Here is a 26,837-nt window from a genome sequence, read left to right on the forward strand (position 1 = left end):
GGATCAGCCACAGCCACATTCACGCTACTTTATTTCCTGAGCTGCTCCCTTGGGGTGGGAAAGGAGCCAGATAACAGTGCTCGGAGCTCACGGGGGGGGACAAGAAGGATGCCCCCACCCCATACCAGCCCCCTGCCTCTCCCACCCAGCCCAGCCCAGCGCCCATTCCTCCCCTCGGGGCTCAGACCCCCGACGGCTCCGCGCTCGGGGGCCGGGCTGGGTACCGGGGAGGGGGGCTCCAGGAGAGGCGGGGGCTGCTGCGGGGCGGGCAGGGCGGCGGGGAAGGAGGAGCCAGCGCGGAGGCTGAGCCTGGCTGCGGGATGGGGCGGCAGTGAGGAGTGCCGCCGACGGGGCTCTCGCCCCGCAGCCGCGCCGTGCCGAGCCGTGCCCAGCCGTGCCGAGCTCCCCCCGGTGATGCTGAGCGGCCCCGCCGCTTAGCGCCCCTATTCCCGCTGCCATGGCGGCGGCCCCGACCCCCAGGGGGGCGGCGGGGGTCCCGGCGGGGCTGCGGGTCGCCGCCTGGCTCCTGGCTTGCGCCGCGCTCTGCCGGGGCCCCCCCGCCGCCGCCTGCCCGCCGCTCTGCGCCTGCAGCGGCACCACGGTGGATTGCCACGGCACGGCCCTGCGAGCCGTGCCCAAAAGCATCCCCCGAGGCACCGAGCGCCTGTGAGTAGCCGCGGGGGCTCCGGCAGCCTTTGTCCGGGGGGGCATTACCCGGGGGGGGCCCGGAGCACGTCGGGGATGGAGGTGCGGGAGCCCGGAGAGCGGCCCCGGGGAGGTTGGGGAGGGTTTGGGGGCGTCTGGGGAGGGCAGCGCTTGTGCAAATTGCCGGGGGGCTCGGGTGCGGGAGCCCGTCGGGGGGTGCGTCCTGCTGCTGGGGTCCGGCCGGGGGGCGTGGGCAGCATCCCGCCGTGGGGTGCCCCCCTGCTGTCCCCTCCGCCATGGGGTGCGCCCCGTCGAGGTGGGGAGCGGGGTGTGTGTGCCGCCCCCCCGGCTCGTGGGAGAGCCCCCGTGTGTGAGCTGGGGGAGCAGAGCTGTGGGGGGGGTGCTGCAGGGGGCGTTTGTGCTGGTGGCCATGGGTGTGAGGGACCCCGGGCAGCCCGCGAGGCGTGGGGCTGTCCCCACGGGGCACCCACGCAGCTGGAGGGGCTGCCTGGGGGTGCCTCCCCTCCCCAGCCCGTAGCCGTGCTGGGCACCCCTTTGTCCCTGGGAAACCCGCCTGGAAATGCTGCTTGGGTTCCAGGAATCAGCTCCTGTCCCCCCGCTCTCCCCTGGGGACCCCGCAGTGAGACCAGCCCCCAGCCCTGTGCCACCATCTCCCTGCTCATCAGCCCCTCCGGGGTGGGCTCTGGGTCCCTAGGCTGGACCCCCATGGGGAGAACTCTCCTCCCGTGGGGCACAGACGCGGTGTGCAGGTGTCCCTGCTGCCAGCAGGGCAGCAGAGCTGTCCCCAGCCTCTCCCCTCTGCTCGGGGGCAGGGGGTGCATCGCCCAGGGGCTGCCCTGCAGCCTGCTGGCACTGTGCCTGCCATGGGATGTGTCCTGGGCACACGGCGCTCCTCCTGCCCCAGTGCCGTGCCTCACCCGGTTATTGGGGTGTGAACGTGCCCTTTGCTTGCGGCTGGGGACAGCAGGCAGGGACAGCAGGCAGCCTGGCAGGGTGGCAGCTGCCTGGGCTGCACCCAGCGCGCCGCGCGGGGAGCTCTGCGGGGCACCGCTTTCATGGAGTTTTCTCTTCTCCCGCCATAATTATCCTCCTCCAAGCAATTACAGCGCACAACAACAACCAGGCGGCTGCGGGCTGCTGGCTTGCGAGCTCTAGGGCCGTGGCACCCTCCCCTGCATTCCCAGAGCTAGGGGAAGGTCTGCACAGCAGCCCTTTCTGCCCTTTGGGGAGCACCGTGTGCCCCGCAGCAGCTGCTCCAGGAGGTTTTGGGGAGGTGGGCAGCGAGCCCCCACCTCAGCATCGCTCAGACGAGCCGGTGATCCTGCTGATGGAGGGGACAGACCCCTGGGGGGGTCTTCACTGGTGCCCCACGGGGCATCTCTCCCCTCCGGCAGCTGGTCCCAGTCGCTGTCCACCGCCCTGCCTCGCCTGCCCAGCGCTGCGTGCCCGTCCCCCCGGGTGATGCCGGGTTCCCTGCACGTTCACGCAGCTGCTGCTGCAGGATCTGCCGGCGGGGCTGAGGCAGACGTGCTGCTCCCTCGTGGGTGTTGTCTGCTGGATAACTACTTCCAGCTTTGTTGCACGCCCTCGCAGGTGCTGGAGGGTGTCTGCGCGCAGCAGGTCCCATCCCCAAGCAGCGCGTTCATGCTGGAACAGCTCGTGAGCGAGTTCAGGTTCTCCATAAAGCTGCAACCTTGCCTCCAAGTTTTCCCTGCTTAACAGGGCAGGGGCAGCCAGCAGCTGCAGGGGAGCCCACGGCACGGACCGGGCACGGCTCTCGCTGTCCCCGAGGGCTGGCTTGCTTTGGGAAACCAGCGAGCCTTCCCCCGTGCCCTCCCTGCCTGGCTCTTTCCCAGCCCTGGGATGTGCGGCGGGAGCGGTGCCAACCTGGCAAGGGGCAGCGGTGTCTCTGCTCTCGTGCTGCCTGCCTGTTGCACGGCCGCAGCCTTACGCAGTGTTTGGAGGCACCAGGCTTCCTCCCGGCCATCCTGCGGTGCCCCCCAGCTGGCTGAGACCCGGAGGGGATGGTGCACAACCTGCAGGCACTGCTCTATGGGCTGGGGCAGCAGAGCCCAGTGATGAGGTCTGAGCCTTTGAAACACACACACACCCCTTTCCTTCGAAGAACAGGGATTATTTGCCTCGTAGGCTCACTAGTCTGTCTGTTTCCTGCAAGCACTGAGCACTTGGCACATGCCAGCACTCCCTGCTCGGGGGAGGTGACCGTGGGCTCCGGTGTAGCTGTACCCCGGGGTAAGGGGTAAGCTCCTGTCCCAGGCAAAGCTCTCCCAGGTTTTGCAGCTCTGCAACTGGGGAGAATCACACACCAGAGAGAAACTGTCAAAGGTCTTTTCTAGTGAGATACGGAGGTGGGGACAGCTCCCCAAGGTGACGTGCCCACCTAGCAGTGCTCCAGAGGGTGGAGGTGAGGCTTCCCTGCACCGGGGCAGCCAAGTGGTGCCCGCACCCCGAGGTGCACCTGCAGCAGGCACGGAGCAGAGAGGTTTGTGCTGCAGCAAGGGGGGAAGCAGCAAAACCCCTGGGAGCTCGGCACAGTGCCTGTGCCTCCGGCAAGCAGGATAGATAGAGCAGCTCCTGGGGGCATGGTGGGCAGGACGGGTGACAATCCTCCAGGCTACTTTGTCCCTGGGAAACCCGCCTGGAAATGCTGCGTGTGACACCAGGGATCAGGTCCCAGCCCCCCTGGGGGCTATCTGCCCCCGGCAGCCCCCCGAGTCTCAGCTGTGGGGGGAGAGCTGTGGGAGAAGGGCACGCTTTCCTTCCCTGCCTGCTCGCTTGCTTTTCTTTCTTTCTTTGAAAGCGCCTCTGAGGAGCAGACTCCCCTGTCGGGGAGCTGGGTAATTCTCCCCGTGCCAGCAGGATCAGTGCAAATTCACCGCCGGCAAATGGCTGCTTCCAGCGCGGCTATTTGCTAATGGGGCCTGAATGCTGCCTGATTGCCTTGCACTTGCTTCTGCTCCTGAAGTTTTCAGCTGACAGCTGAGAATTGCCCCGCTCACCCCTGTCACCACCTCCCTGTGTGCCGGGGGTCTCCGGCAGCACCAGCGCCCCATTGCTGCGCCCCGTGGCTGCCCCTCGGAGCCTGGCGTGGGGCTCCTGGCTGAATTGCTCCCCCAGCTCAGGACCTGCCCGTGCCGAAACGGGCCCCATCTGGAAATGCACCCCCCTGCTGCAGCTGGGGGCTTTTGCATCCAGATCGCTGGCAAAGAGAAAGGGAGCTGAGCTCCAGCCTTCGGGAACGGGCGCGCGTGCTGCCAGGGTGGCTGCGGCTGCGAGGCTGGTGCGCTGCGTGCCCATCTGCTGCCGAAATTACAGCAGCGAGCTCTTGTTTGGAGAGCGCTTAATTCATGCACGCGCCTCTCCCCGAGCTGCCTGAGCAAAATGTCTTGCGGCAGCCGGGCTGGTGCATGGCCGCAGCGCTCGTGTGTTGGGCACCAGCCCTCGCTCCACGTCTCCTTGGGGTGCTTCGGGAAGGCTCCTTTAGGAAACACCTTGGGGGGGCCAACCCCTCCTTCCCCAGGGTGCCGGCTGAGGTTTTGCTGTTCCTCTGAGCGCACAGGGGGCTGGCTGCAGGTGTGGGGGAGCGGGCAGGCTGCAGAGCCCCAGCACAAGATGCGGGACTGATTTCCAGCCAGGGCAGTGCTGGGATGACCCCACAGCCCTCACTATGCCTCGATGGCCGGGGTGGCACAAGGCGGGTGCGGGCTCACCGGGGGAGGGAGCCCAGCCCGCCCAGCCCAGCGCGGTGGCTTCCTTGGGAGCCTTCCCGGACAGAGGAAATTTGCAATTCTATTCCAATTTCTCCCTTCAGCTACGTCCAAGGCAGATGCTGTCTATATATCGCCATGGTAACGCTGCGTTCTCGCTCTCCGTGGAATTGCATGCTGGAAAAATATTAGTTTAAAAAACTATGTCGTGTTTGTATTGACTGGGGCTGAGGCTGATAGCGCAGGATCTATTGTCCCCCGGTTGGGGAAAGTCACCGGTAACAGGCAATAAAGCCCGTCGGATTGGCCTCTGGTGACCACTTCTCACCCCGCACAGCAATTGCTTCCCTATAAACCCTTCCACGGCTCTGTTTTATTGCATCCTTTAAAACAGATATTTTTGCCTTCAATGCGCTGCCACTTTGCTCCTGCGGGGCAATGCATTGTGCTGCCGGCGACTCCTCTGCGCCGGGGTGGGAGCGAGCAGGGAAGCAGCTCCTGGCCCTAAGCCTCACTCCCTGGCATGCACTTGCAAATGCCTCGGCTGCGCCCCAGTGCGCTGGACACCGCGGTGGGGTGGCCGTGGCACAGCACCCTGTGTACACCACGCGCCCCCTCCAACTGGCTCGTCATGGCACCTGCATTTCCCCTGAGTTTCACGCTCCCCATTTCATTGTTCCCTTCCTTTTCTTAATGAATCCTCAGCCAGCAGCAGCATGGGGCAGCCAGCGCTGTGTAAAATGGAAGGGCTGAGGATGCTCGAGGGACCCCGCGGGGAGCACGGCCAGCGGCACGGCGGAGCAGAGGGGATCCGTGGTGCCACCGAGGTGGCGCAGGCAGGGGCAGGGTGTCCCGTGGGGGAAAGGTGGACAAGCCTGCCACCCCGTGCTGACAGGGGCTTTGTCTGTGGCGGGGCTTCCTCCAGGAGAGGTGAGGTGGGCGAAGGAAGCCCTGCCTTTGTCTTACATCCACGTCCTTCATGGTTCCCTGCCTGCTCCGGTGGTGCTTAGCACTGCGTCTGCGAGCCCCTTTATGTTCCCCGCTACCAAAATAACCTTCCGTAGAACCCAAAAGGGAAAACCATTTCTCTGTGTGTTGTCAGAAGGGCTATAAAAGCAGCTGTGCATTAACAGTGGCCCTGTCTCGTGGGACACCAGCCCCACGTTCCTGCTCTGCTGCTGGCCCCGGTGCCAGCTCCCGCGGCTGGTGACCGGCCCTGCGCAGGAGGCGGCGGTGGCAGGAGCTGAGGTTTTCCTGCCCAGAGCATGAGGCCGCAATTAGCAGCGTGGGCAGGAGCTGTTTAGGTGACAAGGTGGTTATTAGGTCTGCAGCATGGGTGAGGTGACCTCGGTGGCGTCAGTGCAGGGCGCAGGGCCGGTCCCTCCGGGTCCGTCTCAGGGCTCCAGCCTCTGAAGCTTTGCTGAATTTCTGCTTTCCTGGTGTGCATTTTGGATGCACTTGCCGCTCAAAATAGCAGAGGCGAGTGTCCTATGGGGGAGAGAAGCTGCTAGGAGGAGGAAGAACACAGAAAAGGGAAGATTAATTTTTCAAGCGATGCAGCCGAGGAGCAGCCCTCGGCACTGCGAGTGGGAGAGATGCGAGCTGCTGGCCCCGGCGGGGGGAGCCCACCGAGCGGGGAGCTGGGGGGGCACCGGGCAGCACCCCCGTGCCCCAGATAGTTCATGGAGGGAGGAAGCCCCAGCTCCAGCATGGGGTGCCCCAGGGGACCTGGAGCTGGGCTGAGCAGGCACTGGGGTCGCCATCCCAAAACCCAGCAGTTGGGGTGTGCTTGTCCTGGTGCCCCCGCTGCGAGCTGCTCCGGGAGGGGTGAGCAGAGGCTTTGCTGAGGGTCGGGCTGGGTTGGACCTTGCTCTGCTGAATGGGGAAGGATGGCTCGTCCGAAGGGGACACCACGGTGCTGTGCGAGGGGCAGGCGCTGCCTGACTGCTGGCGGCTAATGGCTGAGGCATGAAAGCCCCGGAGAGAACTCAGGAGGAACAGAAAAAGCCTTCCCGCTCCGCAGCGCCCCTGGCACGATCAATGCTGTTTGTAGCACTTAAAAATTTATCGTGATGCTAACCTGCTTTAGTACCTCGTAAAGGCTTACAGAGTGCCCTGTGCTCTGGGGGCCAGCGCCGCGCTCGGGCTTGGTTTCCCCTCCAGCAAGGGGCGGTCACCCTGCGAGGAGCACAGAGAGCACACAGCTGCTCCTGGGGCTCCCCTTTTTGGCCACATCCCCCTACAGGCTCCTAGGAGGGTGTTTGTGCTGGGGTGTGCTGCGTCCCCCGAGGGGCTTGGGTGGGTGAACCCCATGGGCTCCTCCTTGTAGGGTAGTTCAAGACCAGGGTGGGAAGGAAAAGGAGGAGAAGGTGCTGAGCCCCTTGTGCCGCTGTGTCGGTGTGGGTGCCCAGTGCCTCTCCCCAAACAGAGGCAGCAGCATCCCGGATCCCCTCCTGCACCTTGCAGGGATGGGGTTACCCCAAACACGCTCCTCGGGCTCTAGATGTGGTGAGCTCCCCTCTATGCACCACAGGCACCAAATCCCCAGGGCTGTGAAGCTCCAGGCCTGTTCTGGGACTCCGTCGCAGTCAAGCAGCTGAGTGAAATCTGGAGGAGACTTGAGAAATGCAGTAAAAGTACAGGATGAAAGGTTGCAGCTGCTCTGTGCCCCAGTGCCGAGCACAGGGGTCAGTCCGGGGTCTGCTCCTCTTCGGCGTTTCCATTAGCAGGACCGTGATGGAAGGGGAGCTGCCTGCCACATTTGCAGATGACACCAGGCTGGGAGAGACACACGGGTGCTGGGGGACGGGCTGAGGTTTCAGAGTGGGCTTGGGGAACAGGAGGAGCGGTCTGGCCAAAAGGACGCAGCAGCCAGCAGCAGGGATGCGGCTGGAGCACGACACAGCGAGTCTTACCCTGGAAAAATGGAGAGGATGGGGGCTGCATGTGCCAGGGGGTTGCTGGGGCTGGAACAGGGGAGCTGCATGGGCATGGGAGCAGCGTGGTGGCCACGGATGGGGCCCACCTGCAGCGAGAGGGGGTCAGAATTTGGCAATGGTCTTCGTGGCAGGAGGGGTGAGATGCTGGAGATGCCTCGGGCTGTCCTGGGAGCACCACAGTTTTCTTCTCTGCCTCGGTGGGGGAGCAAGGCTCAGCAGACGAGTGCAAGGGCGGGAGCCGTGTGCGTGCCAAAAAGCTGCTGCTTTGTAACGGAGCACAAACGGGCTGCGCTGCCCCCACAGCGTTCCCCTCCCCTGCTCCTGATAAATCAGCGCCCAGGGAAATACCGCTCGTGTCGGCTGCGGTTCATAAATTACCCCGCAGCCTTTGCACTCGGCAAGTTTGTTACAGAGTTGGTGTAGCTCCCACCCCGGAGAGGGAAAGGACACATTCCTGGGAGAGGAACGAGCCGTCCAGAGATGGGAACCGAATTTCAGCCCAGACTATGCGGATGTGGTGCCAGGAAGCCCGCTGCAGCATCCAGACATCCCCCCCGCTGCAGGGGGATGAGCGTGCCCTGCATCTGGGCTTTCAAATCACAGCCCAGAAGCAGTACCAGGCGGGTCCCCAGCCACACCAGCCCTCAGAGGCTCTGCTGCATGGGGCAGGGCAGGGGTTTGCTTCGCTGGGAAGGGCTCGGCGGCGGCAGCTGAGCCGCAGGGAGCCGGGGTCTGGGCACAGCAGAGCGTGATTTATCTCCGCGAGGAGCCAAGGGGGATTTGGAGGGGGAAAAAAATGGCCTGAAGTTAAATAGCAGGGTTGCCTCGGCATCCTTACAAATAAGCTGTACCTGCTGTTCGTTCCCATCTCGGCTGCAGAGGCCATCATTTACCCGAACAAAGGCACGGGGAGATGCCGAGAGCAGTTGTCAGGGAGCGCGAGGGGCGAGCCCCCGAGGGAGCGGGGCTGTGCAGGGGCCCTGGGACACTGTGGCCTTGGGGATGGCCACCAACCCCACCCCCAGGGCACCCCAGGGTGCTCGGGGGCACCCAGGGAGGATGCTGCGGGCTGGGTGGGCAGCAGCATGCTGCGTCCCTGCGTGTGCTGGGAGTCTTTGGGTTCAGGAGGCTTTATCCTGGCAGAGGGCAGGTGCTGGTTTTGGCACGTGGAGGGGCCCGTCCATGCTGTTGGATGCTTCTGCCTGTCTGTGCTCTGCTTTGTGTGCCCTGCCTCTCCGGCTGCTGCTCCTGCCCTGGAGTGCTGGTGCTGGGACTCATCCCTGGGCTGTGCAGGCTGGGCAGCCTTCGTATCGAGGCTCTGCTCTGCTCCGTCTGCGGTACCAGGGATGTCCCAAATTCCACGTACACACCTCAGCCTGTGGTTTAACATACATCTAAAAGAAGGTGATGTGAGGTCCTGCTGGGAAATTGCCCTCTCCAGGAGCTCACGCTCATGCTGTCACCTCTTCTTGGCCTCCAATGCAGCCCTGGGGACCTCCCCGAGGCCATCTGCTTCAGCACGGACCCTTTAGGACATTTGGGGAAAATCACACTCGAAGCAGGGGTTCCCCCCTTCCCTCGGCTGGCCCCAAGGATGGGATCCGTGGGGAAATAGGCACCCACACAGAGGCACAGAGCAGTCCCCGGAGGTGGCAGCCCCCCGACGTGCATCCCCAGCCCTGCTGGAGCCCGGTGCCGTGCGGCGCAGGCAGGGCAAGCCGGGGGGGCTGCGGAGCCCGAGCGTGGGGCTGGGGAGCCTCTATTCATTCCCCACTTGCATTCATCTGTGTCCTAGTAACGTGCCCCCCCAGCTCCCTCCCGACGCAGGCACACACACGGCTGGATAATGGCAGGAGCCCGGCAATCTCAGCCGCTGAATAGCTGTGTAATTATGGGGCTATAACGGCGAGCTGGAACTCATTAGCCATTATCAGCCGCTTCACCGGGACAATGGCAGCACCCCGGGGTGCGCGGCTGCGCGGGCTGTACCGGGCGGCCCTACACGCTGCTCGACGCCTCTGGGGCCATCCCGACACTGACCCCGTACCCTGCTATGGCCACGGAGGCAGGCTTCGGCTAGGGATGGGTGCAGTGGGCTTTGGGCCGGCAGGGCGCACCGTGTCCTGGTGCCGAGCAGGCCCTGGACAGGGCAGCAGCCATGGAGGGAGCAGGATTTTCCTTATTTCTCCCAAGAGGTGGGTTATAGGGACTGACCTGGCTCGCAGAAGGGTTACAGAAGCCCTTGAAGTGTGCTCGTCCTACAGGCATGTGCTGTAGAGGTGTGAGGTGGCTGAGCACCAAACCGGTCCTCATGCATGTGGGTGACCTGCAGCGGAGTGCTTGGAGGCATCCTGCTTCTCCAGGGGCCAGTTGTCGGCTTTCTTATTGCCCCTGCCCTCTCTAAGTGGCTCAGTGAATTTGGGATGAGCCCGCCAGACGTTTGCTGCATTTCCCTGCAGGATGATGTGCAGCTGGGCAGACCGGGATGCGTGGGGATGGGCAGGATGGGGAGCAGGGCAGTCCCGTGCTGCTTCGTGGACCCTGAGTGATGCCAGCTGGCGCACTGAGGGCACAGAAATGCAGTGGCCACTGCTGTCCTTTGGGCTATGCCTTTCTGGGGACTGTGGGGCTGCAGTGCCCGGATGGCTCCTGAGCTCTTTCCCCCTGACCTCTGCCTCTTCTCTCCCCAGGGAGCTCAACGGCAACAACATCACACGCATCCACAAGAACGATTTCTCCGGGCTGAAGCAGCTCCGTGTCCTGTGAGTCCCCAGCAAGTGGCACGCTCAGCGTGCAGCCCCTCTGGGGGGCTAAGGATGGTGCGGAGCCCTTTGGTGGGCACCTGCCGGTGGGGCTGGCGGGCACCCACATTGGGCTGGAGCATATGGGGGGCTTCCAGCAGGGAGAAAGAGCTTGGGTAGGGTTTGGTTGGGTTGGGTCAGGTCAGGTTGGGTTGGGTCGGGTTGGGTTGGAGACCACTCCTCCAAAAGCCAACCCCTTCTCCCTGTGTCCCTCTCCACAGGCAGCTGATGGAAAACCAGATCAGCATGGTGGAGCGCGGGGCGTTCGATGACCTGAAGGAGCTGGAGCGGCTGTGAGTGGTGGGCGCGCAGGGGGAGGCACGGGGTGGCAGTTCTGCTCCCCGCGGGCACTTTCTGCCTTAACCCATAGCACATCAGTGCTGCGTGGCTTCAAACAGCATCACTGCTTCACAGCGGCTTGGGAAGCAAACCCATTGCTGTTCCTACAGATCTCAAAGCCCTTTGTGATGCTTTGAGGTGAGGGGCAGGTTAAACACAAATCACAACCACTCTTATCAGCTGTGTCCTGTGTGTGAGCCAGGGAGCCCTGAGCTACAGTTCAGTACTCAATAAAACAGCTCAGCAGCTTAAAACCCCCGAGCTGCTCGAGCAAACATTAGGAGCCGAGCGAGCAGCAGGTTAACAGCACAGTTAAGCAGCAATCAGCAGCTAACAGCTTGGAGCCCTGTCTGCATATAATTGCAATATTGTGAGTAAATCTATTAATGCCCAGTTGGCTCCCATCACCTGGAAGCGTGCGCGCCGGAGCGAGCCAAAACTGTGCCCGGGGTGGGGCTGGCAGCTCTCCTCCCCAGCCCGTGACCCTTTCCTCCTTCCCCGCAGACGGCTGAACCGCAACCAGCTGCACGCCCTGCCCGAGCTCCTCTTCCAGCACAACCAGGCTCTGTCACGGCTGTGAGTACCTCCCGAGTCCCCTGCCCGGCTGTGCGTGGGGCTGCTGGGGGGCTGGAGGGGCAGGGGTGTCCCCTGGGGGGCTCAGGGGTTGTGTTGGTGTTTAACAATGTCCTGTAAGTGCTGGTGGTTCGGGCTGGGTGCTCTGCACCACGCGGAGAGGGCGCTTGCACCACGCAGGAGCAGGGCATCTGGGGCCAGGACGCGAGGTCTGTGCGTGTAGCATCCTCCATCTCCGCTTCCCAGCTGGGAACTGAGGACGTCAGGTCCCCACTGAGGCAGGAGGGGGGTAAAATAAGCGAATGGGCCAGCATGCTGCCAGGAGAGGCACGGCAGTGCCTGGGGCAGGCTCTGGAGCTGCTCTGCCCCGGGGGGGTGCTGCGGGTGCCAGGAGTCGGTCGCGGTGTTTAATGAAGGGTTAAAGCGCCGGGTGGGTTGCCAGCGTGGGATGTGTGAAATGGTGGACGGGCGCCAGCGATGGGCCTAGGTAATGGCAGCTGATAGCACAGGCGTTCAATTAATTATCAAATGGCATTTGTTGAGCTCAGCTGTGCCGTAGCGTGGCGCCAGCAAAGGCCCATCCTCCTCCAGCCGCCCGTTGCGCAACAAGAACACAGTGGAGAGAGTTATTTTACAAACAGACATGCTTCCCTTTTCATCTTCCCTGGATTTTAGCACTGGGCTCTTTCAAAAAGTGGCTCATCATGGAGCTGGGGACGTGCCCCTCGCACCCCTCCGTGCGGGTGGGCACACACCGGGCCCCCCCTTTTGCTCCGCTGTTGCTTCCCACCCCATGGTTTGGTGGTGTCAAACCTCTTCTGTCCCCCCGTTAGAGTTGTCTTCTGGCCATCTCTGCTTGCACAGCACCTGTAGATGGGTTTTGATTATTATTTTTTTTTTTGCAATCTGAAATGGGGTGAGTGGGCTTGGGTCCTGCAGCCCCCCAGCAAAAGGTGGTGCCAGTCCCTGAGAGCACCAGCTGCTGCGCTTGGGGACATCAGGGACCTGCCTCCGACCCTCCTCGTGGCTCCCTTCTCCTGAGGTTCCCCAGGACAATTTGGGGGGATGGCAGGGAAAGGGGTGCCAGTGCAGACCTTGTCTAGACGCCCCATCACGCTGGCTTAGCAGGAGGTGAGATCTGAAACCTTGCTGGTGCGGCGGTGCAGGAGGTCACAAGGACACTCTTAAATTGCAGCAAAGCCGGCTCGGGCTACAGGGATATGAGTCAGTGGGGAACAGGTTTAAGCTAAATTGAAATCAGCTCTGCTCGAGCTGAAATCGGAGCCTCTCCACCAGGCTTCGTGCTTATTTAACTGCTGAAAGGGATCTGGGGTGGCCAGAGCCCCCTTCCTGCCCCAGCGGCTGGCCGGGACACCGTGCGGGATGGGACGGGAATTGAGAGCTCTTACAGGGCGCTGTCCCCAGACCATTCCCAGCACCCGGTGTCCGTGCCAGCTTCCCCGTGCCCTGCCCACCACATCCAGCCCTGGTGTGCATCTCCAGCTGCAGGGCTGCTGGGGCTCCCAGCTCAAGCAGATAGAGATGGGTGCGGGACCCAGAGGGGGCTGCTCGGATGGGTGCCTGGGCACTGGCCTGGGTGCTGCAGCATCCTCCAGCCTTCCTCTCGCTGCATCTTCAGCAGCACCGTGGTTACGTGGCAGCAGAAGTTGGGGCAAATCTGTTGAATGTGCGGTGGGTGACAGCCATGCGATGGTCTTGCATTCTCAGAGATCTCTCGCGGGCACGCGGAGGAGGACCTTGGCTCGGGTCAGGATCGAGAGAGGCCTTTTCCGCCTCCTGGGTCCAAGTGTCAAAACCTAATCCACTCCAGTGGTGCTCTGCGGTCTCCTGGCCCTGCGCAAGCTGCAATTAGTTACTCAGATCCAGGCTGCAAAGAGCATTTGTGCATCAGGATAATGGAATGGGCTGGGGGTAAACCTGATCCGCCGGGGCACAAATAAGCTGGGGAATGGCAGGAGAGGGCCAGTGGAAAACGAGCCTCAAATGAGGCCGTGGGGGAGGTGAGATGCCTGGAGAGGAATGTTTTCTCTTGCTACTTGGGCATATTGGGCTGACGCCTGCCCAGAGCCTGTCTCAGCCAGGGGCGGCTGCAGTAAATGCAGCCAGAGCTGGTGCCCCCTCCTCAAGGGAAGGGTAGCACCTGGGGCTGCTGCTGCCACAGCCTGTGGGCTCAGAAACTGCCTGAAAATTTGAGATTTCAGTGCACACTGAGTTCCCTTCCTGCCATCCAGTTTGCCATTGGGATGGACATGCCGCTCCGTCCCCATTTGGATGCATAAGGGCTGGTTTGGGGAGCTCGATCCTGCCCTGGGTGCCCCGGGGCTGAGCCTGGGGGCAGGAGGCAGCGAAGGGGCTGAGCCGGACCCACAGCGGGACGGCAAGGGGGGGCTGCACGGCCTCCCTTGTTGACACCCGCCGTAATGAGCGGGTAACTCATTAAGCAGCGCCGGTGGCTGGAAATGGCGCTGATCTGAGGCTTTGCCGGGGCGCGCCTGACCCAGGCGACCCCATCTCAAACTGGGTTTAATTAAACTGTCAGCGCCGGACGGAAGAACAAAGCGTGGCGGGCCCGGGGGGGGGCTCGGCTGCCCCCGCGGCGGGCTGGGGAAGGGCACGTCTCCTGTGAAGTGGTGAGCTGATAAAAAATGCATCTCGCCTTGCACCGGGGGAATCGGCCAGGCACGAAGGTGACCTCTGCTATCGCGCTGCTCCCGGCGGCCGTGCGCATCTCCGCTCAGCCCCGCTCGCTTCTGCCCTTCTCCCGAGCTGGTGGGAGCTGTTTTTCCCCTGGGAAAAGCCAAGCCCTCAGGTTTCTCCCTGCTCCCTTCAAATATTTCCCCTGAATCTCTATTTGAGCCCCTTTGGGGGTGCTGGGTGGGGAGATGAAGAGAGAGGAGCCCGGGGTGGCCGAGGCAGCAGGGTGAGAACGGAGCCGCTGCGGGTGCATCATCAGGGAGGCAAAGCCGTGGGCTGTGGCAACGTGCTGCCAGCAGCCAGGATGGCTATAAATAACGAGTTTCCTCCCAGGGAAGCCGAGCTGGCACAAGGGAGGAGAGGAGCAGCGCTCAGCACGGGCAGCTCTGAGCATTTCGGATGCCGGCCACGGCTCGTCAGACCCCTGCCAGCAAAAACGGTGGAGGAGCTGGTGCTGCGTCCGTGCTCGCCGCCAAGGCCGGGGGGGAAGAAAGGGCTGGCAGTCCTGCTCCCTGTCTGTCTGTCAGGGCAGCAGCCAGCCTCCTGGGGCTCCTTGGAAGTGGCGTTAACATCTCAATCAGCACCGGTGGCTTCCCGAGGCAGAGCCGGGGACATGAGGGATGCTGTGGGATCTGGGGGCGCCTGCTCCTAGCAAGGTGTTCCTCTCGTGGCCAGAGCCTGCAGAAAGAAGCGATGCTGTCCCTTTGGTCCCATCTGGGGACTGGGAGTGACAGCAGGGGTGAGGCAGCCCTCCGTGCACTAGGCGTGTTTGAAGCTCTGGGCGATAGGGGAGCTCTGACCTGAGTCCCCAGCACCGCCACGGGGTGCTCAGGTACGGGGGGCTGCATTACAGCGAGCTCGGGGGCAGGTTCCTCGCTGCCACCCCTGCATCTGGCCCAAAAGCAGCCCCATTGCCTCTCTAAAGGCAGGCAGAAAAAAAAAATCGAGTGGTGTTAAATAACTCGAGAAAATGCAAATGACATCCTTCAGAAGGAGAGGACCACGAGCACGCGGGAGGAAGCTGTGAGCTGCATAGTAGCAAAACAGGGTGACAAGTGAAAAAGGAGCTGTCGGGGGAAGGAATAACAAAGCAGGCCCTGCTCAGATGGGGCTGGCTGCGCGTGGGAGGTGTCGCCTGCGAGACTGTGCCAGTGACCGCTCCTCGCGGCGCTGCTCGGGGAAAGCCCTGGGTGGGAGCAGGAGAGATGGATGGAGAAGCACCGGGCAGGATGGAGAAGCACCGGGTGGGATGGGAACATGGGCTAGGGGATCGCTGGGTGGGTGGATGAGCGGTCCTGTGCCCTGGTGCTGGTGCCAAGCGTGTGCACGGGCAGGTTGGGGTGCACGGGGGGTGCTTTTCCCCCGGCACAGCACCCCGGGGATGTTTCCTTCGTGCTTGCTGCTTGCTGGCAATCCTGCCGAGGCGGTGGGCTGGCTCTGGCTGCGTGCCGGCTCTCCCGTGCCAGACACCCGCCCCGTCCTCCCACACTGCTCCTGCTGGGGCTTTGGCTGAGGCTCGGTGCCTCCGGTGAGGTTTTGTGCTCCACGCCTCGCTCTGCAGCCGGGAGCTCGGCGTGTGCCTGGGAACCGCTGCGTGGGAAGGGGCCCGCGGGCACGGCACGGTGCTGGCGTCGGCACCCCACGCGCATGGAGCTTTGCGCACAGATGTGGACGCCCCGCACCCCCTCTGGGGTCCCGCAGCAGTCACCCCCTCCGTCCCCAACGCCTGGATGCGGAGCCCCTTTCGGGAGCATCCCCCTCCCCTCGGGCACCGCGTCCCCGCTGTCACCGTGCCCAAGTTGTCCCCGCGGCTGTTGTCCCCGTGACTCCGGGTGCTGGACCCCCTCGCGCTCCCCGACAAAGACCCTTCTGTCGGGGACGGAGCAAGGCAGTGCGGGGCTGGGGGGGCCGGGCTGGGACGCGTCCCCCCGAATACCAATCAGGAGGGGGGGGCTGAGGGGTCTGTGCGAGGCGAGACCCCCCCCCAGCTGGATAGGGGGGATCGGGGAGGGGGAAGAGAGGCCCCGCCGCAGCCCCCGGGAACAAAGAGTCAGTGTGGCTCGTGACAGCTCTAAGGAAACGCGGGGAAACAAATGCACCACTAATAGGTGGGGAGGTGACCGCGCAGGAGACGCTGCCAGGCGGGCGGCCGGGGGGCTGCGGCTGCACCAGGGCATTTCTCCAGAGATTCCCACCCCTGCCATGCTCGCCCCTCTCCTACCTGCCTCTGGGACCCCCCTCCGGCCGCTGCTGTGTGGGACACCTGCCCCGTGCGCCCTCATCCCTGCTTTGGGTGCACGGCTTGGATTTGACTTTCCTAAAGTTATTAAGGCATAGAGTTTAGGGCTGAAGCGAGGGGCTGTTTCCAGCCACTGCCCCTTCTATGTGTCATTGTCCCCTGCAGAGCATCGCTGCCCACCTCCCTGCTCCAGCAAACGGGAATTTGCAACTTGCATTGAAACACAACCCAAAAATCAAGGGCTGATCTTCCTAACGCTGGGCAGCGGTGCTAATTGCATGGCACAATGACATATTCCAACCCCTCCGTCCCAGTTTATCACCAATATGCCCTATCCGGCCCCCCACCCACTTTTGTTCCTCTGAAAGAGTTAAAAAAGCACTGGAAGAAGAGCTCCCTTTGTCTGTATATTTTGGTGGCGGAATAAAAACATTTCCTTCCTCCTGTTTTTACGGCTCGGTTAGGAGAGAGGTTCAAAGTAATTTCAAAGAATCGTGAGCAGACTCATCCTCCGGTAATTTGATTTCCAGGACATGAGGGAAAGAAGTCTGAGGTGGTGGTTTTAAAGCAAATTGTAGCTCGGTACCCCCACACACGTATCCCCCAGACGTGGCAATGTGCAGAGCTGCCTAATTAACCCGCGGTTCCCTCGGGTGGCGTTTCCCAGCACGGAGGGGGCTGGGGGCACTGCCGAGGGGAAGCTGCCCCCACCGCTGGGGGGTCCCAGCACGGGGTTGGGGAGCCCCTCTCTGTGGGTTTAGGGAGGTGGGGGCTCATCTCCCAGCTCCTCCTCTGTGTTAAACTAATTATCATCCCGGGCTTATCCCCACTTAACCAGCGAGACACAGACATCTGGGGTCGGGACCCCCACCGCCCCGCAGCAGCCTGGGGATTACAGGGTCTTCCCCATGGCCTCCCCCCCCTCTCTGTGTTTTTTGCACCCCCCTTTTGCCCCCTGAGGCTCTGGTCCCCGTTTGTACTTCCCTTCAGGACAGGAAAAGCTGGATTAATTTTTACTGCTCCCGGGGGAGCTGTTTGTAACCGAAGACGTCTCGCTGTCTTCTGGTCTGCAAACGGGGCAGCAGGACGCAGCTGGGGGGTTGCAGTGGGTTCCTTGCCCCCCTTTTTCCTCTGGTGGGAGAAGGAGTTTGGGGCAGAGCTGCTCGGGGAGCAAAGGAGTTGCTCCAGGAGGTGCTGGTGAGACGAGCGTGGCCATCCTCCGAGTGCTTGGGAAGTGATGGCTCCAGGATCCTATGGAGGATGAGCAGAGAATTAAATTAAACTTTGATGGAAAGCACAGGAAACGCTGCTTCCAGCCCCAAAATACCCCCTCACCTCCGAGCTGGGAGGGGAATCTCCATCCCCAGACCCCTCCCACACCAATCTGGGACCCAGAAATCCTGGCCCCGCATCCCCAGAGCCCTCCCATCCCTGTGGGGGCTTCGGCACGGCGCTCAAAGGGGCTTTTGTCCTGCTCCAAGCCCCGCAGGTGGGTGGGCGCTTCCCCCCCCGCTATCCAAATCCCGGGCTTGGGATGCTTTTTCCCAGGGGCCACCGTGATGCGATGCGGGCTTGCGGGGTCGCCCAGGCAACGGGGGCCTGGGGATACATTTTTGGGGGCTGGATCCATCGCGAGACCCTACTGGGGGATTTGCCAAGGGGGCTCATGGTCCCCACTAGCCGCAGACCGGCACGGACCCAGCAAAACGCGCGGCCGCGCGTTTTGCTGGGTCCGTGCCGGTCTGCGGCAGTGGCTATTAAAGCAAGAGCGCAATTACCACCAGCACTCTTAATTACTAATCAGCGTGGTGGGGACGGAACCGGGGCACCGTGCGTACAGAGGCATTTTCCTTCTCCGGGCGCTCCGGCTCACTCGCTCTCTTCCCCATGGGCGCAGCAGCGTGCGGCTCATTCCTGCATCCCCGCGATTTCACAGCATCCCCGCAGCCGGGTGTTAATGAGATTAGAGCCCAGCTTTAAGATGTCTCTCTCCATCCTTCGCCATCCAATTACACAGCCCGCATGGTATCTGATTGCCTGCGAGAGGGGAGGAACTGTGGCTGGCTGGGACAGGAGGATGCAGCTGGTCTTTCTGGGTATCAGCCCCGCCGTGCCGAGTGGTTTTCTTTCTTTTCTTTCTTTTCTTTCAGTATTTTTTTTTTCTCCCCCCTTGGCTTTGAGCTGCTTCGTTTGGCTTTTTCATCGCTCCTCGAGGTGGCGGCTGGGCAGAATTTGTTTAAATTAACTGCTTGAATGGCAGCGTTTGTGTGTGTTGGTGGGGGGGAGCTCAGACAGCACCAGAATGGATGAGGGGGATTAAAGGTGCCTAATGGCTTCCAGATGGGCATCCCGGGCTGGGAAACAGCCTCACAACCCCAACCCCAGCTGGGGGCGAGGCGGCCGGGGCTGGGAGCCGTGATGCTGTGGCAAGTGGCTGCTCTGAGCTTGTGCCTGTGGGGACAGGGTCCCCTGGGCTGCCGGCTGCCTCTCGGTGCCCGGGGCCAGCCCGCAGATGCACCAGGAGCCTTTTAGGGGTCACAAGGCTCCAGGCACGCTGGGCAGGGGATAAACACAACGTGTGGGTCCGGCTTTTGGAGGTGCCACAGCTCCATGGTGAGCTGACAGTGCAAATACAACCGTGGCAGCACCACCGAGGCAGCAATTTGTGCTGGGAAGGCTTGGTTATAACACGAGGATCGATGATATTTAGCCTTTTGCACCCCCACCTGGGCTCTGGGGGTACCTTGGGGCTCAGTCACCCCGGTTGCAAAGCAGGGATGGGAAGCACGTCGGTCACAGAAGAGATGAGGTGTGCGCCAGCAAAGGGCAGCGCTAAGTGGGTGCTGTCACCAGTGGGGACCCCCAGGGCCGTGGGCAGGGTCACTGCTTCTGGGTTTTATTTATGGCTGGGAGCAGTGACGCGATCTCCTGGCTGCTGGGGACACCTCCCGTGCCGTAGGACGGCTAACAGCAGGCTTTGAGCTTCTTAGGGGAGCGGGCTGCAGAAGAGCCCCTCGGGGCTAAGGGGAAGGAGCCCCGCGGGGTGCTTTGTGCCGACACGCCGTCTGCCCCCCATCCTGGCCCAGGCCTGGTCCCCTGCCTCTCGTTTCCTTCTCCAAATATTGAGAGAATAAATAGCGCGGCCGCGAGGGGACGTTCCCGCGTCCCAGCCACACAAGCGCCTCTCCGCAGAGCCCCACGGGTGCTGACCCCGCATTCCTCAGCCCGAGGGCTGACCAGAGAGAAAGCAAATCCTGGCTCTGCCGGGGGCCTCCCCAGCACACGCTGCCCAAGAAATGGGGCTGGAGGGGTGGAAAGGTCCCCAGCCCTGGCTGGGATCCACAAACCAGGCTCTGTGCTGGGGTGGCACGAGGTCCCCGGACCCGGTGTGACCCTGACCAGGAGCTGTGCCCAGGGGCACCAAGCTCTGTGTGTCAGGCACTTTGTCACCCCGGTGGTGACAGCGCCGTGGTGAGCAGGAGTGTGTCCCCGCAACGCGGAGCTGCCTCCGGCACGACACCGATCCCAGCTACAGCACCGGCACGGGCGGCAATCAGGGAGGAATTAAGGGATAATTAATGCCAATCCACACGGAAAATTGCTCTCGTCAAACAAACCCGATATCATTTTTTTTGATGAGCTGACAAATTGGGTTGATAAGTAGCGACTGCGCTGACATGATATACCGAGACTTCGGCAAGTCATTTTACTCTTGCCTGGAGGATATTGCCATGAAAACATTAATATTCTGCAAAATCAGTGTAGCATCTCTGACAACGTGATTCACTGGCAGACTTCACGGGGAAATCGTGGCAGTGGCAGTGTGCTGGGGGGCTCTGCTCCTGCCCCACCATAATTCCTGGGTGGTAAAACTGATTTTTGCCAACGCTTTGGCTGCTTCTCGCCTCCGTTTCTCACACCGTGCCTGCGTGCGGGCACAAGGTGAGCGCTGTGTGAGCGATGCAGCTGGGGAAGAAGCCACCTGCAGCGACACGGAGTGGGATATTGCGGCTGGGTTTGGAAGGGATGGTGTGCTGATGGGCGAAGGGAGCGGGGCTGGGGCTGCCGGTGGGACACGGGGTGCACGGAGCAGCTGGGGGCACGCGGCTCTGCCGAAACACCTGCGCTGGCAAACAGCCGCACGCGAGGGCTCGCATCTGGGAAAAAAATGTAGGTCACGGCTACGAGACCGCGAGCGGCGTCTGGGGACCTGGTTACACCGAAAAGGACTTAGCAGCCAGCTCGCAGCCCGCTCGTTGGGGGGTGAGGATGAGCAGAGCAGGGCTGGGGGTCACCATGCGGGAGGGCTCCCCCGAACCGTGCTGCTGCCTCAGGGCCCACGGGACAGGGACTGGGAAATTAGAAAGTGCTCGGAGAGGAAGTGCAGTGCAATGGGAGGTGTGGAAAACCTGCCTCCCCGTGCAAAGAATGAAGTGCTCGGCCTATTTAGTGCGTGCGAGAGGAGGTGAGAGGGGATTTGCTCACCGCCTCTGCATACCTGCATGGGGAGAAGCCTGATTGTACACACCTCATTAATTTTTTTTAACGGAAGATAAAGAGAAAAAGCATAAAATTGTTCGGTAGCTGGAGGCTGAAACCAGACAAATTCAGACTAGAAATAAACTTGGCTTTCTCAGCGCTGTTAACCACTGAAGACTCAGCGGGGGAGAGATGGACGTGATGCCCTTTGAAGCACCAAAGGAGAGCGTGCTGCTTTCCCCCGTGGTCAAAACGGGAAGGGACAGACCTGGAGCAGGTCCCTAGGGCCAGCTCTGTGCCTGGGCTGCGTGGGCAGGGGCGTCCCAGCGGCTGGATGTCCCCTGCCCTGGGTGACACAGGGGTGCACGGTCTGGGTGACTTGGTGGCTGCGTGCTCTGGGGCTGTTGCTGGGAGCCTGCCCCTGGATTATTGTCACCCTGGGGTCCTCTGGGGACAGCGTGTGCAGAAGGAGGGGTGCAAAGGGAAAGCTCCCAGCACATGGGTGCAGCCCTGGTCCTGTGCCTGTCGGAATTTCTTTGCACGCCCTGCGAATCTTTGTGCTCCCGGTTGGGTTTTGTGCCTTTTCTCTTTTTTTTTTTTTTTTTCCAGCCCTCCAGCCTCTCCAACAAAGACACTCATTCTCCCCTCGCGCCCCGGGGATTTACACAGAAAGCTCACCCTCCGCACGGCGAAAGAAAGGCCGGCAGAGGAAGCTCGCCCCGATGCGGTGTGTGGCTCTTTGTCTGCCCTTTGTCACGCCGCTGCACAATGTGCGGCCACGGCCACCCACCAGACCCCAGGCACCCAAAATGCCCCCTCGGAGGGGCAGACACCCGCATCCTGCCCTCGGTACGGGATTTTGGGATGCTCCCCTGCACCACCCAGGGCACAGCCCCGTCCTTTGTGCTGGGGAGAGGGGAATTTGGCAGGGAAAGCCCTGCCGTGTGCCAGCAGCCCCCCGAGGCTGAGTGCTGGGGGGGGTCCTCCCATGAGGGGCTTCCATCATCCCGCTCTGACGGCTTTTAACATGCTAATGACCCTCTGCAGGGCAGGAGCAGCTCTGTGTAAAACCCATGTTCAGCCCTCGGTCATGGACATTTGCTCGGAGACACGTTGTTAAATATTTATCCAAGCCGCCTCCACCCCCCCCCGCAACACGCATTAACAATAGCGACCGCCCCGGCCCCTTCCCCCTCGCCGGGGACATGTGGCTCCCAGCCCGTGGCAGCTAACGTTATCGTTTGTACCTGTGAATTATTGATAAGGGATAAGATAGTCACACAAAACAACGAGGGGCAGGGGCTGTTTGCGGCGCAAATCCTCCTCCTGCTGCAAAACGGGCAGCGGGACCCCTTCCCTGGTGTTGTGCTTGCCTTTGTGCATGGCAGCCCCTGTCCCTGCGTGGGTCCTGTCCCCTCTCGGTGACCTGCACCCTCCCCATGCCCCCTGCTGCCTCGGGAGAAGGCATCTCCCAGCCCTGCAGATGGGGTTTTGCAGGGGGAGCCTTCCAGCTGGCGAGGCTCAGGGGGGCTCAGGAGGTCTCGGGGCTGGAGGAGGGAGAGTGGTGCCTGGATCTGTGGCCACGGACACATGCTGTCCCCAATCTGTCCCTGGATAAAGGGGATGAGGCTGCTGATCCCCTGGAAAGCAGCGGTGTGGGCTGCAGCCCTGGGAGGGATGGGTCCTGTGCTCTGGGGCTGAGCAGAGGGGCTTGGGGTGGCTGTCCCTGAGGTGCACAGGGGACAATTTGTCCCAGAGAGCTGCTCGGCCAGCCCTGCCGTGTCTGGCTGCCTTGTGCGAGGTGCTGGGATGCTGCTCGGGGGGCTGCAGATGGCTTGGGGGGGGGGGGGTCTCCTCGTCGCTGGTGTGGGCAGATTAAAATCCGGGTGCCTTTTTAAGCCAGTCCAAAGCCTGGCTTTGATGCACTTAGCCCCTCAATCTTGCCATGTTAGCATTAGCGTGCACAGCCTGGCCCGGTTTGGGGTCTCAGGTCTGCATCCCTCGGCTGGGAGTGCCAGGGACAGGCAGGGGCACTGCTGGCAGCCGCAGCAGGGGAGGGTGAGCGCAGCCCAGCGCATGCCTGGTGCTGGCACTGGAGCCATGGGAGCGCGAGCGGTCTCCTCTCCCCACTGCCCTTCCTGCTCCCCGACTCGCCCCCGGTGTGCCGCAAAGGCAGGCCGGGCCCCTCAGACACCAACTTTGAAGTGTGAATTTCAAACACCCTGCGAGTCTGTGGGCAATTACCCGGTGTTTTTTTCCCTACCTTCGCTCCCAGCCCTCTCCCTTGCAAGCCTCCTGCTCTCTGCTCTGCTTTTAGGGGAAGAGCCCAGCCCCGGAGCAGCCACGGTGCTGCTGCTGCGTGCAGGAGGGGAGATGCTGCAGCCCCTCAGCATCCCAGCTCCACGGCCCCCAGCTCCATCCCTGCTGGGCTCTCAGGAGAACGAGACCAAACCCAGCTGTTTGTTGGCCAGAGGGGTGCGATGGGTGCAATGGGGACCTCCGGGTGCCCCGCGGGGTGGCTGGGGCACTGTGGGGTGCTCGTGTATGGCGGGGGCTGTGCAGGGGCTGGCCCTATCCTCGTGTCCTGTGCAAAGCAGAGGCAGGCGGCATGTGTGAAATGGGCTTCACACGACATCAAATGCGCTGCAGCTGGGTGGAAATTGCCTCTCTGTGCATCTGAGCAGCTCCCCGCTATCTCCCCATGCCTGCCCGTGGTGCTGGATGAGCTGATAATGGATAAAACACCCCTTCCCCTCCGAGCTGCGGTGTCTGGGACCTCATCTCTGTGCTCGTGGACAATGTGCATTGATGCTCACCTAACCAGCTCGGGGCTCCCTGGCATCCCCTCTGCCTCTGCTGCCGTGATCATACCGGGGGCTTTTTGCCCAGGGGCTCGGAGTTTCTGGGCTGCAGCCTTTGTGCTCTGTGAATCCCACACCCTAATGAAGAGCTCAGGCAGCAGAAAGGGCCCTTCTCCCAATTCACATGGAGCCACGTCCCGGATCCCTTCCCGGCCAGCAAGACGCATTGTTCCCTGGCAGGATTTCAGTGGGAGCGCCGGCTAATTTGCAGTGTTTTACATACCTAATATGTTGTCAGAAATGCTTTTAAAGCCCTATAATATTTAATTAGGAGGCGGCTTTCGGCGTATTAGGCGGGAACGGGTCCGTCTAATTAGTTACTGGTGATTTCATACCCGGGAACGTAATTACGCGAGGTACAAGCTGGAGGCAAGCTCCCACGTAGGCACCCGGCCCCTTTGGCAGGATCCAGCCGTGCCAGGATCAGGCCATGCCAGGATCTGGCCGTGCCCCCTCGCAGCTTGGGGCTGCTGCTGCTTCCCGCCAGGCTCTGACACCTCCTTGAGACGCGCTTGTCTCCAAACCCTGGTATTTTTAATCTTGGAATCCGACAAAATGTGAATCATCCAAGAGATGTAGGAGCGGGCAGAGCCCTTGGCAGACTGGGGTGTATTTTTAGCCTGCATGCATTGGAATTTGACTGTTTCTTAGGAAAAAAGAAAAAAAAAAAGGATTTCAGCCCTGAGCACCCAGCTCTGCCCCCCAGGGATCCCCAGTACCCGCTCCGCATTGCATTGCCCAGCCTGAAAATAAAGGGGCTGCCACCCCTGCCCTGTGCCCCCCTCCAGGAGCTGGGGGGTGCTGGAATGGGATTGTGCCTGGAACCAGGACCTGGCTGCTGGCAACATGCAGAGAGGGTGTCACTGTCCCAAGGCTGCACAGGGAGTGTTCCCATGTGCATGAGCACTGCCTGGCATGCTTCCCCTGGTGCCAGCCCCACAGCCTGCCACCGATGCCCCTCATCTCTCTCTCAGCAGCTGCCAGAAGTGTCCGCGTGGGCATCCTCCCCCTGCAGGGTACGCAGCCAGGACCCCGCTGCTCAGGGACTTCATCCCCGCTTTCATCCTGGTGGCTGGGAGCCGGGGAGCCGATAATGATGCGGGAGTGTTAATGCCAGCAGGAAACCAGCTTCAATCAGAACTGTTAAAAATAAACCCACCAGGCCCCCTCTGTCAGGGGTAATCAGCCTCGACGCCTCCTCTCCCTGGGTCCTAGAGCCACGGGCAGTGAGCCACCAGCGTGCCAAGGAGACCAGGGCCACTGCGCTGGGTGCTGGTGGCGATACCTGCACGCACAGCCTGGGCCAGCACATCTCTCTGGTGCTAGCTCCCACCCTGTGCACCCCATTCCCCTTCTCTCAGCTGGAACCTGCACTGCGATCCCTGCTTGAGCTGCTTGAAATGCGGCCAGGGATGCGTGACGTGGCAGAGATGGGCACGGGGGAGCAGCGGTAGCAGTGTGCGTGCTTCTTTCTCCGGGCCCCCCTGTGAGCTGCGTGCTCTGGCACAGCGCAGGTGACGGCAGCGAGCTGCTCAGCCGCTGTGAAGCGCCTGCAATTGTAGAGACCTCCTGGGGAACCCACAGCCTCTGCTTGTCAGCTTCCTGGGGGGCTGTCAGAGCAAACTGGACACACGGATAACCTGGAAGCTGGCCATCCAGGCACGTCTGAGGCTGCGCCCCACCTCGCAGCCAGCTGCGGGCTCTTGGGGTGCCTGGACTTGACATGAGATGCGTTTGGAGCAGAGACAGGCCATGCATTGCTAGCCTCAAAGCTAACTAACCCCATGGCAGCTTAGGGAGGGGCAGGGGCTGCTCCATTGCTCTGAGGCTGACGGGCTGTGCGAGCCCCCCAGGCACCCGTGGGCTCCATGCAGGGGGCTCTGAGCCCTGCAGGGTGCTGCTGTGCCCGCTCCACTTGCGGGGATGAGGCGAGCACCCAGGCGTGCTCCTGGCACCTCGTTTGTTTCCCAAAAATGAGGAGGAGGGGTTGGACGCAGGAGGAGGTTCGTGGGTGGGAATGTTTGGTGGCCGGAGGGCTGCAGCTGTGCTGCCTGCAGCAGGCAGAGGCTTTCTCGTGGTGTTTCTGTGCCAGGGGCTTCACGGAGCGCTCCTCCGCGGGGAGCCAGCCCCTGACTGCCGACTCGCAGGGCATCTCAGCACGTAACTCCAGCTGGATCTTGTGGAGTTCAGCGTCAGTTCCAGAGCACCCTCCAGGGCAGAGGGTTTGCTTCAGCCCATGCTGGAGCTAGGAGCAGGGTTTGGAGCTGCCATCCCATCCCAGGAGCTGCAGGATGTGAGCCCCTGGGCAGCCTCACACCTCTCCTGGCCAGGCTGGGACAGCCAAGACATGGATCTCAGCTTGGTTCAGCCTCATTCGCACCTGGGAGGAATCCAGGAGGGCCGGCAGGGCTGGCTTCACACTTATTAGCAATTAAAACCCTCAGAGGCTGGGAGTCAATTAGCTCTGAGCTCAGCAAACCTCGGGACAAGCCCGCTAATGAGAGGTGCAGCCAGCTCCCCGCAGCGCCGGGGCTGGCTGGGCAGGAGAGCTATTTGCTTTTCCATTTGCACTTTGGAGGAGCGTTGCCGCATGGAGTCGGGGTGTTTCTGCTGCTGTGAGCTGCTGGATGCAACTTTCCCATCCTGCTGGAGCCCAGCATTGCTCCTGGCATGGCACGGCACCGGCACCCAGCAGGTCCAGCTGGCCTCGGTGCACGGGGTCATGATGGGGTGAGGAGGGACTGACCCCGTGCTGACCACCGCAGGGCTGTGCGGGTGCTTCAGCTGCTGCCCGCGCCCCTCTCTGCCCCCTGGCAGTGACGGGGGTCACGCTGTGCATGCTGCAGCTGCCCTCTCACCCATGGAAGAGCCTCGTGTGACCCAGCAGCAGGCGATGCAGACGTGAAATGCGCTGCTCCGGGGGGGCAGGCTGCAGGGAAAGTGGAAGAAAAACCACACCTCTGTGGGGGTTTTTGCAGGGGGTTCCTGCTTCTAGAGGACAAGGCGGAAGGAAAAGCATGGAAGGAGGGAGGAGAGCAAGCTTGCAGGGTGCAAGAGACGTGCAGGTGGTGAAAAGCCCTGATGGATCCATCCATCTGCTGGAGCCCGGGGAGTCTCGGCCACGCAGCAGTTCCCTCTGCAGGCAGCGGGGCTGGGGCAGGCGCTGTCACTCCCTCGAGTTGTTTTGGCGTGCCAGGGAGTGGGTGGCGATGCCTGGGCCTGGCGTCCGCTCCCCTTCCCGCAGCTAACCGAGTTGCAGGAACAAAGGGACGGCGTGGGGAGGGGGCGGCGACAGGCACGCAGGGTTTGCAGCTCGTTATTGCACTTGTGCTGCCATTAGAGCTGCTGCTTTTAACTTGTTTCCCTCTCTGAAGAGGCTCCAGGGTGGGTGGCAGATGCTTTATTCCCTCTCCCGCCCACCCTCCCCTCTTTTCCTCGGCCAGCTCCTCCTGTTCCCACAATCTCCCTCCCCGCCGAGCAGAGCCCCGTGGCTCTGG

General features: G+C 62.1%; 1 protein-coding gene across 1 annotated transcript in view; it reads left to right on the forward strand.

Annotated features, from left to right (window-relative positions):
* The first annotated feature begins 357 nt into the window (after positions 1-357).
* SLIT1 (slit guidance ligand 1) overlaps positions 358-26,837 on the forward strand; it is a 43,462-nt gene continuing 16,982 nt past the window's right edge. The window contains exons 1-4 of the mRNA XM_084526614.1: positions 358-666; positions 10,024-10,095; positions 10,356-10,427; positions 10,978-11,049. Coding sequence (XP_084382740.1) covers positions 458-666; positions 10,024-10,095; positions 10,356-10,427; positions 10,978-11,049 — 425 coding nt within the window. The 5' untranslated portion in view covers positions 358-457. The remainder of the gene's footprint in view (positions 667-10,023; positions 10,096-10,355; positions 10,428-10,977; positions 11,050-26,837) is intronic.

This window comes from Aythya ferina (assembly GCF_964211825.1).
Source record: "Aythya ferina genome assembly, chromosome: 7".
In the NCBI taxonomy this organism is placed as follows: domain Eukaryota; kingdom Metazoa; phylum Chordata; class Aves; order Anseriformes; family Anatidae; genus Aythya; species Aythya ferina.